At 40.1% G+C, this 15064-nt stretch overlaps 3 protein-coding genes across 4 annotated transcripts; 1 reads left to right on the forward strand and 2 right to left on the reverse strand.

Annotated features, from left to right (window-relative positions):
• Positions 1-688: 688 nt before the first annotated feature.
• Positions 689-5845, forward strand: IRX3 (Cellulose synthase family protein). The gene is made up of 12 exons (XM_021958435.2): positions 689-899; positions 989-1453; positions 1540-1636; positions 1797-1932; positions 2035-2301; positions 2604-2949; positions 3091-3354; positions 3449-3661; positions 3751-3964; positions 4056-4252; positions 4344-4697; positions 4976-5845. The coding sequence occupies exons 1-12, from the start codon at positions 825-827 to the stop codon at positions 5555-5557; spliced, it is 3210 nt and encodes a 1069-aa protein (XP_021814127.1). The 5' UTR covers positions 689-824; the 3' UTR covers positions 5558-5845.
• Positions 5846-5868: 23 nt separating this feature from the next.
• Positions 5869-9284, reverse strand: MEF29 (Pentatricopeptide repeat (PPR) superfamily protein). The gene is made up of 2 exons (XM_021958346.2): positions 6638-9284; positions 5869-6020 (listed from the first exon to the last, which is right to left on the reverse strand). Exon 1 carries the CDS (start codon positions 9021-9023, stop codon positions 6657-6659), a length of 2367 nt encoding a protein of 788 aa, XP_021814038.1. The 5' UTR covers positions 9024-9284; the 3' UTR covers positions 5869-6020; positions 6638-6656.
• A 127-nt stretch (positions 9285-9411) lies between these two features.
• LOC110756872 (QWRF motif protein) lies at positions 9412-14826 on the reverse strand. Of its 2 annotated transcripts, none has more exons than XM_088256051.1 (7): positions 14685-14826; positions 11646-13106; positions 11065-11184; positions 10412-10528; positions 10241-10330; positions 9926-10033; positions 9412-9780 (listed from the first exon to the last, which is right to left on the reverse strand). In XM_088256051.1, the coding sequence occupies exons 2-7, from the start codon at positions 12951-12953 to the stop codon at positions 9676-9678; spliced, it is 1848 nt and encodes a 615-aa protein (XP_088112177.1). In that variant the 5' UTR covers positions 12954-13106; positions 14685-14826; the 3' UTR covers positions 9412-9675. The 2 variants fall into 2 exon arrangements, with proteins under 2 accessions (XP_088112177.1, XP_021814039.1); XM_021958347.2 differs by lacking the exon at positions 14685-14826 and adding an exon at positions 13208-13732.
• Positions 14827-15064: the final 238 nt, after the last annotated feature.

The following is a 15064-nucleotide window of genomic DNA, read 5'->3' on the forward strand; positions in this document are numbered from 1 at the left end:
AAACTTAACTGTATTTTCTTAAGAGCAAATGTGGTCTTGTGAAACATGTTATGTTGTAATGTGCAACCTGAATATCGTTTCTTACTTGGATTTATGAATAAATTGATGACAACGTAACCAAATTCCTTTTTTTTACAATGTCACGGTCTATGAAAGAAGTCAACTAAAGCGAATGATCCAAATGCCAATGATTTCTTGTAATACATCATCAACCATCCCGCTATCCCACCCACCAATGATAAACAAGTTATGAGCTCAAACGGAATAAAAGATTTTTTGGACCAGAAAATTGCAGATCGGAAAAAAGAAAAACAAAAAGGAACTTTGGGGTTCTACTGTGAATCTCAAACAGAATAATCTTCAAAGTGGGAAAAATGTCCTAATTGCCCAATTAATTACCTTCCCTGTTACATAATTCGTAGGTAATAAAAAATAAAAAAACAATTTTAGAGAAACAGTTTTTGTTGGGCTATTACATCAATGATTTAATAGCACTCAAAATAAATAAATGAAATGAAATTATAAGGGAAGGTGACAGTGAGGGTTGAAGAAAAAGGCGGGAGAGAAGGTGAGTATAGTTGAAGGTATGGAAGGAAGCTTAGGTTGAAGGCAATGGCAATGGGGACCCTGCAACAAACATCCATCTGGCCTTGAAACTTGTTTCAGAATATTAGGTGGTGAGGTGAGAGACCGACCGCACCAAATATCTCATGCCAACCTCTAAGCTTAGCTCGCTATCTTACTACTAGTACTACTACTACTACCCACACCTTCTTCATCATAAAAACGAAACCTCACCATCTAGACATCCTCATCCAAACACCATGGAAGCCAGCGCCGGACTTGTTGCCGGTTCTCACAACCGCAATGAACTCGTCGTCATTCATGGCCATGAAGAGGTAATTAATAAATCATGTAATTAATGAATGAACTACAAGTGTATGTGTTTGATGTTTTTCTGATGTTTTCTGATGTTTGATGCCTGCAGCACAAACCATTGAGGAACTTGGATGGGCAGGTGTGTGAGATATGCGGGGACGATGTGGGGTTGACGGTGGATGGAGATTTGTTTGTGGCGTGCAATGAGTGCGGGTTCCCAGTTTGCAGGCCTTGCTATGAGTACGAGCGCAGAGAAGGCTCCCAGAACTGCCCTCAGTGCAAAACCAGATACAAGCGTCTCAAAGGCAGCCCCCGCGTTGAAGGAGATGATGACGAAGAGGACGTGGATGACATTGAACATGAATTCAACATTAATAGTAACCATCATCCAGAAGATGATGATCAACTTAATAATGGCAACACCAGATCATCAACTTATAATAAGCACAATATTAATAATGAGCATCTGGCTGAAGCCATGCTCCATGGCAAGATGAGCTACGGCAGAGGCCCTGACGATCCTGATCAAGACTCCCAATTCCCATCTGTAATTTCCGGTGGCAGATCCCGCCCGGTATTTTCAATCAAACCCCACTAATTCATTTTCATACTGTGAATTAATTAACTCATGTGTACATATGCATTGATCTATGCATTCAGGTTAGCGGCGAGCTCACATTCTTATCTCATGGAGATCAGCATATGCCATCTTCTTCATTGCATAAGCGAGTGCATCCCTATCCAGTTTCTGAGCCCGGTATGATTTATATACTATATTCATTCATTCACTCATTTTATCTATCTATCTATCTATCTATCTTGTTAATTTTTGAAAGATGTATTAGTTTATGGATTAAACTCATTCCTAAAATAGTAATTCAAACTTCCATCACATATACGTTTTGCAATTTATACAGGAAGTGAAAGATGGGATGCTGAGAAGAAAGAGGGAGCTGGGTGGAAAGAAAGAATGGATGACTGGAAAATGCAGCATCAAGGCAACCTGGGGGGCCCTGATCAACCTGATGACTTGAATGATGCAGACATGTCCATGTTCGTACATATACATACAATAAGTCCTTAATTTCATTTATTTATGAACATCATACAATATAATATAATATAATATATGTTGCAAATTGGTACTGCCTGCAGGAGCGATGAAGCTAGGCAGCCACTCTCCAGGAAAGTACCAATTGCATCAAGCAAGATCAACCCTTATCGGATGATCATTGTGGCTCGCCTTTTTATTTTGGCCTTCTTCCTTCGGTATAGGCTTTTGAATCCAGTCTTTGATGCATTTGGTCTCTGGTTAGCCTCTGTCATCTGTGAAATATGGTTTGCGTTTTCGTGGATCCTTGATCAGTTCCCAAAGTGGTACCCCATTGATCGTGAGACCTACCTTGATCGCCTTTCACTCAGGTATACATACATATATATTATATATAAGCTCTGCTGACAATGGTTTACACACAATTTACTAATTAATATATAAAATATGTTACTGCAAGCAAACATAATTTCAGCTATGTCATCTGCCTACACAGGACAACTATCAAATGTTTGTTTTTACAAAAAATATTTTAAGGACTTGAAGCCTAATATTCTGCCTCTTTAGTCTCACATTTTGGCAGTAAATAATATGACATGACATAATGCTTGAGATGAAGTAATATGATGTCTGATGTATCTTAAACCTCTATAAAATCAATTCATGGATGCAGGTATGAGAGAGAGGGTGAACCAAATATGCTCTGCCCAGTAGATGTGTTTGTGAGTACTGTGGATCCGATGAAGGAACCTCCACTTAATACAGCCAATACAGTTCTTTCAATCTTGTCTATGGACTACCCTGTTGATAAAATCTCATGCTACATCTCTGATGATGGAGCTTCCATGCTCACCTTTGAAGCCTTGTCAGAAACTGCAGAATTTGCACGCAAATGGGTTCCTTTCTGCAAGAAATTTGCCATTGAGCCTCGAGCCCCCGAGATGTACTTCTCTGAGAAGATTGATTATCTCAAGGACAAAGTCCAGCCAACATTTGTGAAGGAGCGTCGAGCTATGAAGGTGTGTATATGTGCTATAGAATATTATCAATACTAGAACAGACCTGCTTACTTGATTAAGATGCATGATGAAGACTGATTAATTAAGTAGTTAGTTATAGATATATAAATTTTCTTTTGGTGAATGGCCAAATGCATGCAGAGAGAATATGAAGAATTCAAGGTTAGGGTAAATGCGCTTGTTGCCAAAGCCACAAAGGTTCCACCAGAAGGGTGGATTATGCAAGATGGGACACCATGGCCCGGAAACAATACAAAGGATCACCCTGGCATGATTCAAGTCTTTCTTGGTCACAGTGGAGGCCTTGATACTGAAGGAAATGAGCTTCCTCGTCTTGTCTACGTGTCTCGTGAAAAGAGGCCTGGTTTCCAACATCACAAGAAGGCCGGTGCCATGAATGCCCTGGTAATTATATGATATTTTAATTGAAGCGTTCCTTTTCTTCTGTTTGGTTTGGTTGGCCAATTAAAATTGTGCCATGAATCCTTGGTAACAACAGGTTCGTGTCTCTGGAGTGCTTACCAATGCTCCTTTCATGCTCAACTTGGATTGTGACCATTATGTGAACAACAGCAAGGCTGCGAGAGAGGCCATGTGTTTCTTGATGGACCCCCAAATTGGAAGGAAGGTTTGCTATGTCCAGTTCCCTCAAAGATTTGATGGCATTGACAGGAACGATCGTTATGCCAACAGAAATACAGTCTTCTTCGATGTAAGCATGAAACATATTAGATATTGTTTCTTTGAATAAACTGTGCCAGTATGAATTGAAATGATGTTCTCTTTCTCTTTGGTTTTCAGATTAACATGAAAGGTCTTGATGGAATTCAAGGTCCTGTGTATGTGGGCACAGGATGTGTGTTCAGAAGGCAAGCTTTGTATGGCTATGATCCTCCAAAGGGTCCTAAGCGCCCAAAGATGGTAAGCTGTGACTGCTGCCCATGTTTTGGACGCCGCAAGAAGCTTCCAAAGTATTCCAAGCATGCTGCAAATGGACAAGGTGCAAACCTACAAGGTGGGCATCAATAATCAAACGATTTTTTTGTTTCTTAACCAATTTGCTACCTTGCCTGAGTAAAAACTAAACCTGTATTCATATTGTGCAGGAGTGGATGATGACAAAGAGCTATTGATGTCCCAAATGAATTTCGAAAAGAAATTCGGACAGTCCGCAGTTTTTGTGACTTCAACTTTAATGGAACAAGGTGGTGTCCCTCCTTCCTCAAGCCCTGCGGCCATGCTTAAAGAAGCCATTCACGTAATCAGTTGCGGTTATGAAGACAAAACTGAATGGGGTTTAGAGGTAAAGTTTGTAACAATTCCTTTTTATTGGTCAAGTTAGAGTAGATTCTCTTGATTCATTATTGAATATATTGCTACTATTTCAAATGCAGCTGGGTTGGATTTACGGGTCTATCACAGAGGATATCCTAACAGGTTTCAAGATGCATTGCCGGGGTTGGAGGTCAATTTACTGTATGCCAGAGAGACCTGCATTCAAGGGAACAGCTCCCATTAACTTGTCAGATAGGCTCAACCAGGTGCTTCGTTGGGCACTTGGTTCCATTGAGATCTTTTTCAGTCGCCACAGTCCACTCTGGTATGGCTACAAGGGAGGGAAGCTCAAGTGGCTTGAGCGGTTCGCTTATGTCAACACTACTGTCTACCCTTTCACCTCCCTTCCTCTCCTTGCCTATTGTATCCTACCTGCTGTCTGCTTGCTCACCGATAAATTCATCATGCCATCGGTAACAATTTCTAGTTATCTTTTACATTACACTGGATGGTAGAAGATGATAAATAACAAATGATTAGACACAAACGCAAATGGAAATAATTCCACTTCTTCGTGCATTTACAGGCAAAGAAAGAGTACGTTGATAGTAATCATCACCTGAAAAACATAGAAAGAAGTTGAACCTTATGCTAGTTCTAACAGCTTTTCCCTGTGCTTCTTCCACAACGACTTTCAAATATATATACTTTTTCATCTGATATAAGTTGTTTGCTTTTTCTGAAACTCCAGATAAGCACTTTTGCAAGTCTCTTCTTCATAGCTCTGTTCCTCTCAATCTTTGCCACGGGCATTCTTGAGCTGCGATGGAGTGGAGTGAGCATCGAAGAATGGTGGAGAAATGAGCAATTCTGGGTGATTGGTGGTGTGTCAGCTCACCTCTTTGCTGTTATCCAAGGCCTTCTGAAGGTTTTGGCTGGAATTGACACCAACTTCACTGTGACTGCCAAGTCATCAGATGATGAGGATTTTGGAGAATTGTACGCCTTTAAATGGACAACCCTCCTAATCCCTCCAACCACTATCTTAGTCATTAACCTTGTTGGAGTAGTTGCTGGGATTTCAGACGCCATAAACAATGGGTACCAATCATGGGGACCTCTATTTGGAAAGCTCTTCTTTTCATTTTGGGTGATTATCCATCTCTATCCATTCCTTAAAGGTCTCATGGGGCGGCAGAACCGGACGCCAACTATTGTTGTCATTTGGTCAGTGCTCCTGGCTTCTATCTTCTCCTTACTCTGGGTCCGAATTGATCCATTTGTGTTAAAAACCAAGGGACCTGACACGAAGCAATGCGGAATCAATTGCTGAAAATACTTGTATCCCTTTTGTCCTTTTCAAATGTGCATCTCCAGAAGATATATGCTGCATTCTTGTCTTTACAGAGTATGATGTCTAAACAACAAAAAGGAGATGCAAGAATGAATAAAGGCAGACTACAAATTTTTGTGTAGCTTAAGTGCAATGTACCCAGTTTTGTAAGTGAATTGGAAAGTGTTGGTGTGATACTTTGTGCTAACTGACAAGGGATCTGAATTGATTCTCAGTTTATTATCATTTAAAACTGCAGATATATATATATATTTTTTGTATTGTGTACTTACGTTGCAGAACCTTCACATCCCGCTTATCAATAATGTAATATCTTGAAAATCATTGAGACTTGTATTGAATTGGATAGCCAGATGAATCAGAATACAGGTTGCAAAAAGGACTTGCTACAAGAGCTTGCCGGGTGTATATTAGGAGAAGAGTGTTGAAACACTAGTGTTTCCTGCAAGGCAGTTGGGAAACATAACATTAATGTTGTTATGGAATGCCATCCCATAGTATTAAACGGGCGTCCGCCTTTTAGTTTCCACGTAAACAGTACAAAATGGGTCAACTGGTGATTTGCCCCTGAACTTACATTACTTTCAATTTATCTCCTATATATATATATTTTTTTTTTTATAGAAAATTAAGAATATGAAAAAAAAAAATTGTTGCCAATTTTCCCCCTCCGTTTAAATCCACAACATTTTATTCAATTAGCCGTTAAATATGAGGGCAAAATGGTCATTTTGTATATTAAAAATAAATAATAAAAAAATTGAAATTCTCTCTCTCTCTCTCTCTCTCTCTCTCTCGCTCTCTCTTAATTGTTCTGGTTCTCACTGTGCAAATATTGGCCAAGACGTGGTTTCAAGCTGACCACACAACTTGCAAGACCATAGGCAATGGCAGCTGCTGTGGGCTCATAGATGATACGGAGGACATTGATTCCAGCAAAAAATTTCATATCCTTAATTTTCTTAAAAAAAGGATAGGGAGTTAATCGAAAGCTAGGTACAAGTTCAGGGGGCAAATCACTAGTTAACCCGTACAAAACTGCATACCGTGCTTGCATACCGTGTAGAAAATTGTGGTGTCACCAATAGTCTCCACAAGAACACGCACCATCTTTGAAATGATGGAATCTATTAGCATCCCTAACTACAATAACTCTTTCCGTGATCTTGGATATAAATTTAGTTGCATTATGGCAATCTAAACAAACCCGGAGATTCTTAAAGATTCTAATTTCTGTCCCAGGTGCAGTTTCGATAAGGGCAAAAGCAATGGCCAACTTCTCACTATGAACCTTCACCATTAATTCCTTCTCTTCCTCCTCCACATCATGCAAAACAGTGACAGTTTCAGTTTGAAATCCAGCCTCCATCATTTTTCCTGTTAGTTTGTCTAGCATCCTATAGATTTCTGTTGCTCGAGGATGAGATCGATCACCACATGTAAACACATGTGGGGTCTCACCAATCTCAACAAGAGTGCATCCAGGAGTCTTTGCCAAATTTCTGTTCTTGACTACCTGTCGTACTGAAGCAGCCTTTGGAAAGTTCCTGTCAGCTGAGTATATATTAGAGAGCAAGACATAATATCCTGTATTTTCTGGATCCAATTCAAATAGCCTTTCAGAAGCCACACGAGCCAGTTCTGTTTCTTTGTGAATCATGCAAGCACCAAGCAAGGCACCCCAAACAGCAGGACCTGGCTCAACCGGCATTTCTTTTATAAACTCCAAGGCCTTCTCTAACTTTCCAGCTCTGCCAAGGATGTCAACCATGCAGGCATAATGCTCAGCTAAGGGCTCAAAGCCATGGTTATGAACCATATAATGAAAAATTTCTTCACCTTCTCTCACCAGGCCAGCATGGCTGCAAGCATACAGAACAGAGAGAAAAGTAACCCCACTTGGTTGAATCCCAGAATGCAACATTTCAGTAAAGAGCTTCAGTGCTTCATGCCCGTCACCATGGAGACCATAAGCAGATATCATGGCATTCCAAGTAACCACATTTTTCTCTGTCATCAAGTCAAATAATTTCCGAGCTTCCACAATGCTCCCACACTTTGCATACATGTCAACTAGAGCAGTCAATACATAGATGTTAGACTCTAGATTTTTGCTCTTAATCAAACCATGGACCCATTTCCCAAGACTTACAGCTCCAAGCTGAGCACAGGCAGAAAGAATACTTGTAACTGTAACAGGGTTTGGACTAAATTCAGACATCATTTCTCTGAAAAGAGATATTGCAGCCTCTGTCAGCCCATTTTGGGTATAACCTGAGATCATGGCATTCCAAGATGCCAAAGTTTTCTCTGGAGACTCATCAAAAAGCTGCCATGCTAATTCAATTTCATTCAGTCTACAATAAACGGTAACAAAGGCAGTAGAGACTGAAGGATGCGAAACAATCCCAGATTTCACACAGAAAGTTTGAAGAGAACCAGTGAGTTGCAGATGACCAAAAGGAGAAGACACAGGAATCAACCCCACAATTGTGCTTGAGTTGACTTTCTCCCCAGAAGCAAGCAATTCCCTGAAAAGACTAACTGATGATACGGTCTCATTGTTGCAAGTATATCCAGCAATCATGGCATTATAACATATCAAATCCGGTTGAGTAATATGCCCAAATAATAACCTTGCCGTCTCTAGCTCCCTGCACTTTGAATACAACGAAACCAACCCAGTAAGCACATGAACATCTGAATGAAAGCCGACCTTCAGAGCCAAACAATGAATCCCCATCCCTGCTTTCAACTCCTGCAACTCGGCCAGTGCAGGCAGCTCGGTTGCCAATGTCGTCGAATCAAAAGCTGTCCCACCCACCACCATATCTCTAAAAATCCGCATTGAATCGGCATAGTAACAATTCCTCACCAACCCAGATATCATCGTATTCCACAAAACCGTGTCCTTTTCCGGCATTCCATCAAACACCTTCTGTGCTAACTCAACCCGAGAAAACTTGAAGTAAAAGTCAACAATAATGGATCCAACATATAAATTTGATCCTAACCCATCAATAATCGAATGCGCGTGCAACAAAAGACCATATTTTTCGTCCTTAAAACCCGAAGCGGCTGATATAGCAAATGCGTAAGTGAACTTGTCAGGGTTGAGACTAGTGTTTTTCCTCAAATGGGTATACAAAGAAAGCGAAGATAAAGGTGAGGCATTGCTGGCGAAGCCTCTGATGAGGACGTTGAAGAGGAAAAGGTCTGGTTTTGGGATGGAGAGGAAGAGGTCACGTGAGTGGCGTATGGCCTTGAGGTCGGAGAACTTGTGAGTGAGCTTGGTGACGGTGGCGAGGTCGTTTTGGTAGCCGTTGAGGATGATTTGGGCGTGGGTCTGGGTGAGGTGAGAGAGAGAGGTAGCCTTGCTGAGGAGGCTAAGGAAGAAGTTCCGATCACGTTGCGCATAGCAGCCGCTTATGTTTCTGCAAATCATATGTCTTGTGTTTTGTGCTTTGCTTTTCGGAGAGTCTGATGTTTTTTCATTTAGGTGGCACTCGTCGCAGTTATATTTAACTGTTTGGTTTGGTTCTTCCGAAAAATGGCGGGAATCCCTCTCTCCTTCTTAACAAATCATTGTAGGGAAACAACACGTGAAGTGAGAGCGTAGAAATTGAGGTTGTGTTTGGAGGTGGCTTTATTTTTCATCTTCTTCGTCTTTCTCAACTGCAACTAGAGAAAGTATCGACAACACAAGACATGGTTTGTTAAGAAGTACCCCTCCATCCAAAATATGCAAAACTCAAATCCAAGACAACATAGATGCAACATTGGTTACGAGTATTTTCCTATTTCATTTCCTGTGAAACTTTTGCTTCTACATGGAATTCAAATCCTTTGCTTCCTTTGCATTTTCTTTTCATCTGCGTAATACAAAAAAAATTACAGTGGGGAAGCACGGAGCCAAGGGCTCTTTGCTCAGAAAAGTAGGAAAAAATTGGAATGGAACAAGATGACATTCCAAGGCTAAAAAATCAATTTACATTCACAGAGAGAACCGAGGAGAGACATTTATCTCTCTCTGCCCAGGTATTTTAACCCTTCAGAATTGACAAAGCTGACTTATGATATTATTATTGCCTTAGAAACTAGTCAGGATCAAGAAGCTGTCTTGATTGCCAAAATTGGCCGCTCACGCTTCCCAAGTCTTGTTTCATTTGTATGAGATGGGTTCTGAGGCTGTATTCCTCTACCTGCTTTGACCCAACAGTAATCAAAAACTAAAACAATAAAACACTTCAAAGAAAAAAAATAACTTGAAAAGAAATCAGATTTCATCGATTTGCACTTTTCCTGATTACATTTTGTTCATTATAACTCATGGTCTCATTGTCTTACCTGCATAGCTGCTGCTGAAGCCAAAAGTGCTTCACACTCGTCAAGCATGACTTTCTCCTGTGCTGCTACAACAGCAAGTTCCGAAACCAAACTGTTCACGCCCTCCACCTACATCATATAAATATAAAGTTCTGCAAAATTAGGTACATCCTTTCAAAAGATAGCATCCTCAAAACACAAACTTTGCTTGCACAAGATATGCAACCTCTACATCATTGATCATTTTCTATATGTCATGAACAGTGCAGGAAACAGTAGGGGGATGAAAGCTATGACAACATGATCGGCATAAAACAATAGAAACATGAATCTCACCCTTGAGAGCAAAGAGCATATGGAGGATGCCATTGCCCGCATCACATCAACAGCTGAGCAGATAGCTACCTTCAGAGAATCAATATCTGCCTGTAAAAGCATAAACTTATAGTGATGCAAAAATCTCTCTTTCATAAATCAGATTTAATGATCTTTTACAAACCAACATACCCTTGCTCCTCCAGTCACTGGAAGACGGAGTGTGCTTGCCTCCAAATCTTCCATAGCCCCTGAGAAAGCAGCAATATGATCGCTTTCAAGTACAGCCCAGTCGTCAAGGTAGGCCATCTGAACAATCATTGTTCATGCAAGGACATTGAAACAGTATTATATAAGAATTGATATCACGGACAGTAAAGGTATGAGTTCAGAAATAATAGAGATGTAATATGGGAGACCACAAGTTAACAGGAAAGTTTGTGAACTAAGATATGCCCAACATGATTTATTATTTCCAACAAACGTCACTCTTAGCACAATTGTGCTTGGCTTCAATCAGTTTCTGACTGAACACGATTACAAACACAACATGATAATTATTTTGGCTTCCTTCATCATCAACTCCTCTTCTATTAGACAGATGGATGCTTAAAATATTTATTCCCTGATAACAAGGCCACTTAAGAGCTATTTCAAACAATTTCAAACAATTTCAAACGTTCACATGGAAAAAAATCTTATAATGCATCACGTCTTCCTGTTGCAGAATAATCTGAAGGCCACATTAATTCTTAGTCGACTTGGAGAAATCCTTAATGGATCAATGCAATCAATAAAAATATTGCCGATAAAATGATATCACTGTTGTGCAAAAGAGGCATTACTTGATCATTCAATACTGAGTTCAGCTTAAGCTCAAGGTTCAACTGCTGGAGAATGATTCTTTTCCTGATTACTGAATCCCACAAGCTCAGCGTAGTGTTCCATACATTCAATAGTGTTCTCTGCACCATCAATTAAATTTCCGATGTAATTTGACATGTACTGTGAAAAAATAGAAGATATATTCTTCACTGGGAATGCAGTATGCACAACCTCGACCATGCAACAAATCGAATATAATATATAAACCATTCAGTATTCTGTACAAAGTGGGCAATATACTATAATGCAATAATTATTTTTCAGTTTGTAACCTTAACTATCACTCATGAGCAACTAATAAGATATTCCTCCACTGCATCATGTAAAAAAAACCATAGTAGTTGAGAACTGCAAAGACCTCACTATGTGGTCAAATGCGTGGGTATGTATGTCCATTCCCGCTCTCAAGTCATCAGTACTTATTTAACTGAAATTAGTAACACAGGACATGATAAACAATACCAGGATATAGTTAAAGAAATTAGTAGGGCAGAGACATATGCCTAAAAGTTTGCTAGTTTTAAAGAGAACAAAAGCCCACCTCTGCAGTTACTTTCTGAATATAAAGTACAGCCTCAGCCCTGGCATTAGCAAATCGCCATTGTAAATATCTATTGTAAAGTAAGCGCAGATGATGAGCATCTTCAATGTAAATTGCACCCTTTTTCCCCTTAAAATCCGCAACGAAACTAAGCACAGAAGTTGAACTGCTTGATTGACTACAACTATTGGACGACCTTGTCTTAGATGGACTAACTCCTCTAGAAGGAGGAGTAGATGGTCTTGTTCGAGATGGACTAAGGCCTCTTGTAACAGAGGATGAAAACATTGAGCTCTTACTAGGTGAGGATGGTCGCGATGCAGTAGTAGGCAAAGATTGAGATCTGACTGCAGGAGTTGTTAATGATAACCTGTCTGATAAGCTACTAAAGACAAGCTTGTGAGGTCCAGATACATGCAGGGAATTATCATCAACTAAATTTGCTCGAAGTCCTGCTCTACCACTTTCATTAAGTGATAATAACGCGGCAGCATCACTAGAAGATTTTTGTAAATGTTTATTACCCAAAGCATCAGACGTGGGCAATCTCCTCAGCGTAGACAACCCGACTCCCGGAACCGGTGTAGCAAGCCTGACAATCTTAGCACCAAGATCCACACTTCTATTCAAGGAATTGGAAGATACTTTCCCACCTATTCTACTTGGCCATCGATGCTGATCTATCAATCGGGAATGCAAACCATCGACTGGTTTAGAATTCTCCGATTGATCAGCAGCATTTTTCCCTGTAAGAGGGCTCCTTTTTCTCTCTGGTGTAAGCTTTCGAGGAGCAGGTGTTTCGGCCTGTCTATGTGCCACATTCGAAGATGACCTCAGAGTGCGGTCGGACAGAGCACTAGTAACTGGTTTTTCCTTCTTACTGACAGGAATTGAAATGGTATCAGACTGGAAGGAGACGCTCAAACTTCTCATAGTGGAAGGCCATAAACTCTCCGGCGTCCGACCATTCCCTGTTCTTCTGGATGATAATTGCACATCTACAGAAGAATCCTGGACCGGCGTTGATGGACTTGGCGGGGAAGTGGGTGTGGAAGGACGTTTCCTATCCACAGATTGGGATCTCTTGGGCACCAATTGTGCGGATGGATGCGATGTTCTTGTAAGGTTTGGAGATGGGCAACGCCGAGTACCAGAAGGTGTTGAGGGAGGTGGAGTGGGTGACTTATACCTGGAACTAATTTCCCTCGTTCGAGGACGGCGAGTGGTGACTGCATTATTCTTTTCGGCCGGAACCAACGGTGGTCTTGGCTTCTTTAGTGCTGCTGGCTCTGATTCACGAGCATCCATCCACACTATCCAAATTAGACCACATTGATGGATTCTTTCATCTAAGCTAAATTTACATACTTGACAGCCTAGGCTTTCATTTAATCCCACATTCAATAATCAATGGAATACAACCTGTTGCTTGAAAAGAAGATACCTTTCTCTGCAATAAATCTGCCACAAACGCACAACCAAAAGTAAGAGGCAGCTGAGAGATGGCTAAGAAAAGCATAGAATAAACCCATAAAAAAGAAAAAGAACATTGAAAAGCATACATCTTTACAGAGACTCAGATCTAACTGAGAATGAATTTGAGAATTACAACAAACAATCTCAAAAGGGTATTGTGTTTTCATGGAAAGAGGCCCCAATCCAAGCAGATCAGGCCATGGCAATGAAATTAGGAAGGGGGTAAACAACATCTGGTGCAAATGGGGTCACAGAGAACTGCGGGAAGTGTCACAGCGTGCATAAACGGTTATGGTTAGAGGTTGGTTTTGAATTACCCACAAACTGAATGCAAGGTAGCCTGGTAGGGTAGGGTAGTGATCCCCTAAGAAAATATTGGAAAGATTGGGAGAGTAGACAGTGGGGATGAGGGTGTAGGATAAGAGAAAGGAAGGATGTGTGTGCTGGATGAAGTGTCCTTTTAATTTTCCTCTGGTCCCTCTCACGGGAGTGCCATGGTCGGTTGGGCTGGAAATGGGTCAACTCAACTCTCACAAAACCCCACTATGCACAGTTTGCTTTCTTCTCTCACAACTCTTTTTCATGAAAGGGAATTCAATGAAAGTGATCACAAAACTTGCAAAAAACCAAGCCAAGCTTTCTCTCGCTCTCCAACTTTTTCCAACAAAAAAAAAGGAAAAAAATCTAAAACACACATAGTTATCCTGAGATCAACTGCCACGCATTTACTTACTTTACTAAAATGTTTTATGGGTTTTTCATTTCTTACTCTCACTGTCCCACGCATAAATTTGCAAAAATAATACTAAAATCCTTTACTTCTGTGGATTTTGTTTGTATGCACAATATTTAAATCTTCAATTATTCGAAGGTTGAACTTGCAGGTGCTATTGTTCTTTGGGAAACGAAAAAAGACATGGAGGTCCACGTGGAAGAAGGATCATTGTCCATCCCCATGAATTTTTTGTGTAAAATATCAAAATACAAGACAACATTTAGAAGCAAATTTAGAAGCAAACAAGCATTAAAAGAAAATAGGTAATGCAAACACATCGTTATGTAGGAACTCGATAAAAATATGGGAATTCTTTCAAGATTTATAGAAACTAAAAAATCGATAAAATGCAGAAATGTTTTTTAAAAATTTAAAATTGGAAGAGAAAATGGAAAGCAACGAGGGATCCATGACATAAGTCTGTAGTCGACAGAGTCGTGTCCCTGATATGGAAGACACGTTCAGTGTTTCACTGCTCATGCAATCTCTCTCTCGCAACACCAAAGTTTCAGTCTTTCTGAACATGGAGAAAAGAGAGAGAGTTCAATGAATCTCATAGAACCCTCAATAAAATGAATCATAGAGTTATCAAACAAGCAAATATTCCCCTTTTCTTTTTTTATTTTCTGTTTCGTTTATTCAAACAATAAAAAATTTGGCATTAAGTTTCATAAAACTGAAAACGAGAAGAAAAAAAACGTAAAATTTTCAGATTAAAAGAAATTGCAAAACTTCCTCCAATTATCAAAACCCTAAATTGGCACTCCCAAGAAAAATCGGAAACTCACCAAATTTTGTTGATCTCTTTGAGAATTCGAATCGAAAGGCCGCGGTAGTGGCTGAGATGCGTCGCCGGAAACTGAGGAATTAGCCGGACGGTGATTGAGATTCAAAGTTTTCCGGCGGGAGGTCAGAGTTTGAAGCAAATACCGAGAAGGAGAGGGAGAAAAGATAGGTCTGTATTTGAGGAAATAATTAATAATATTATTTCTTTTTTTGTATTTAAAAAATGGGTTTTGGAATTTTTGAAAAAAATAAATTGCGAAGAGACGGTTATAGTTTGGAGGGAGGGACTGTGAGAGGTCGTTGATTTCGCGCCACCTACTTTGATAAGGCTTGTGGTTAAGTTTAAGCACTTATTATATTATATGGGGACCTATCTGCTGCG

The sequence above is a fragment of the Prunus avium genome, chromosome 7, assembly GCF_965620075.1.
Source record: "Prunus avium chromosome 7, drPruAviu1.hap1.1, whole genome shotgun sequence".
NCBI lineage: Eukaryota > Viridiplantae > Streptophyta > Magnoliopsida > Rosales > Rosaceae > Prunus > Prunus avium.

What these genes read in the sequence shown, in the direction of transcription:
- LOC110756872 (XM_088256051.1), bottom strand. Translation starts at nt 12,953, where the DNA reads ATGGATGCTCGTGAATCAGAGCCAGCAGCACTAAAGAAGCCAAGACCA. An exon ending in TTCAGAAAGTAACTGCAGAG is followed by an intron (nt 11,185 to 11,645) that starts GTGGGCTTTTGT and finishes TTGATGGTGCAG; the next exon opens with AGAACACTATTGAATGTATG. An exon ending in TATGCTCTTTGCTCTCAAGG is followed by an intron (nt 10,034 to 10,240) that starts GTGAGATTCATG and finishes TATATGATGTAG; the next exon opens with GTGGAGGGCGTGAACAGTTT.
- MEF29 (XM_021958346.2), bottom strand. Translation starts at nt 9,023, where the DNA reads ATGATTTGCAGAAACATAAGCGGCTGCTATGCGCAACGTGATCGGAAC.
- IRX3 (XM_021958435.2), top strand. Translation starts at nt 825, where the DNA reads ATGGAAGCCAGCGCCGGACTTGTTGCCGGTTCTCACAACCGCAATGAA. An exon ending in CCGGTGGCAGATCCCGCCCG is followed by an intron (nt 1,454 to 1,539) that starts GTATTTTCAATC and finishes CTATGCATTCAG; the next exon opens with GTTAGCGGCGAGCTCACATT. An exon ending in CTATCCAGTTTCTGAGCCCG is followed by an intron (nt 1,637 to 1,796) that starts GTATGATTTATA and finishes CAATTTATACAG; the next exon opens with GAAGTGAAAGATGGGATGCT.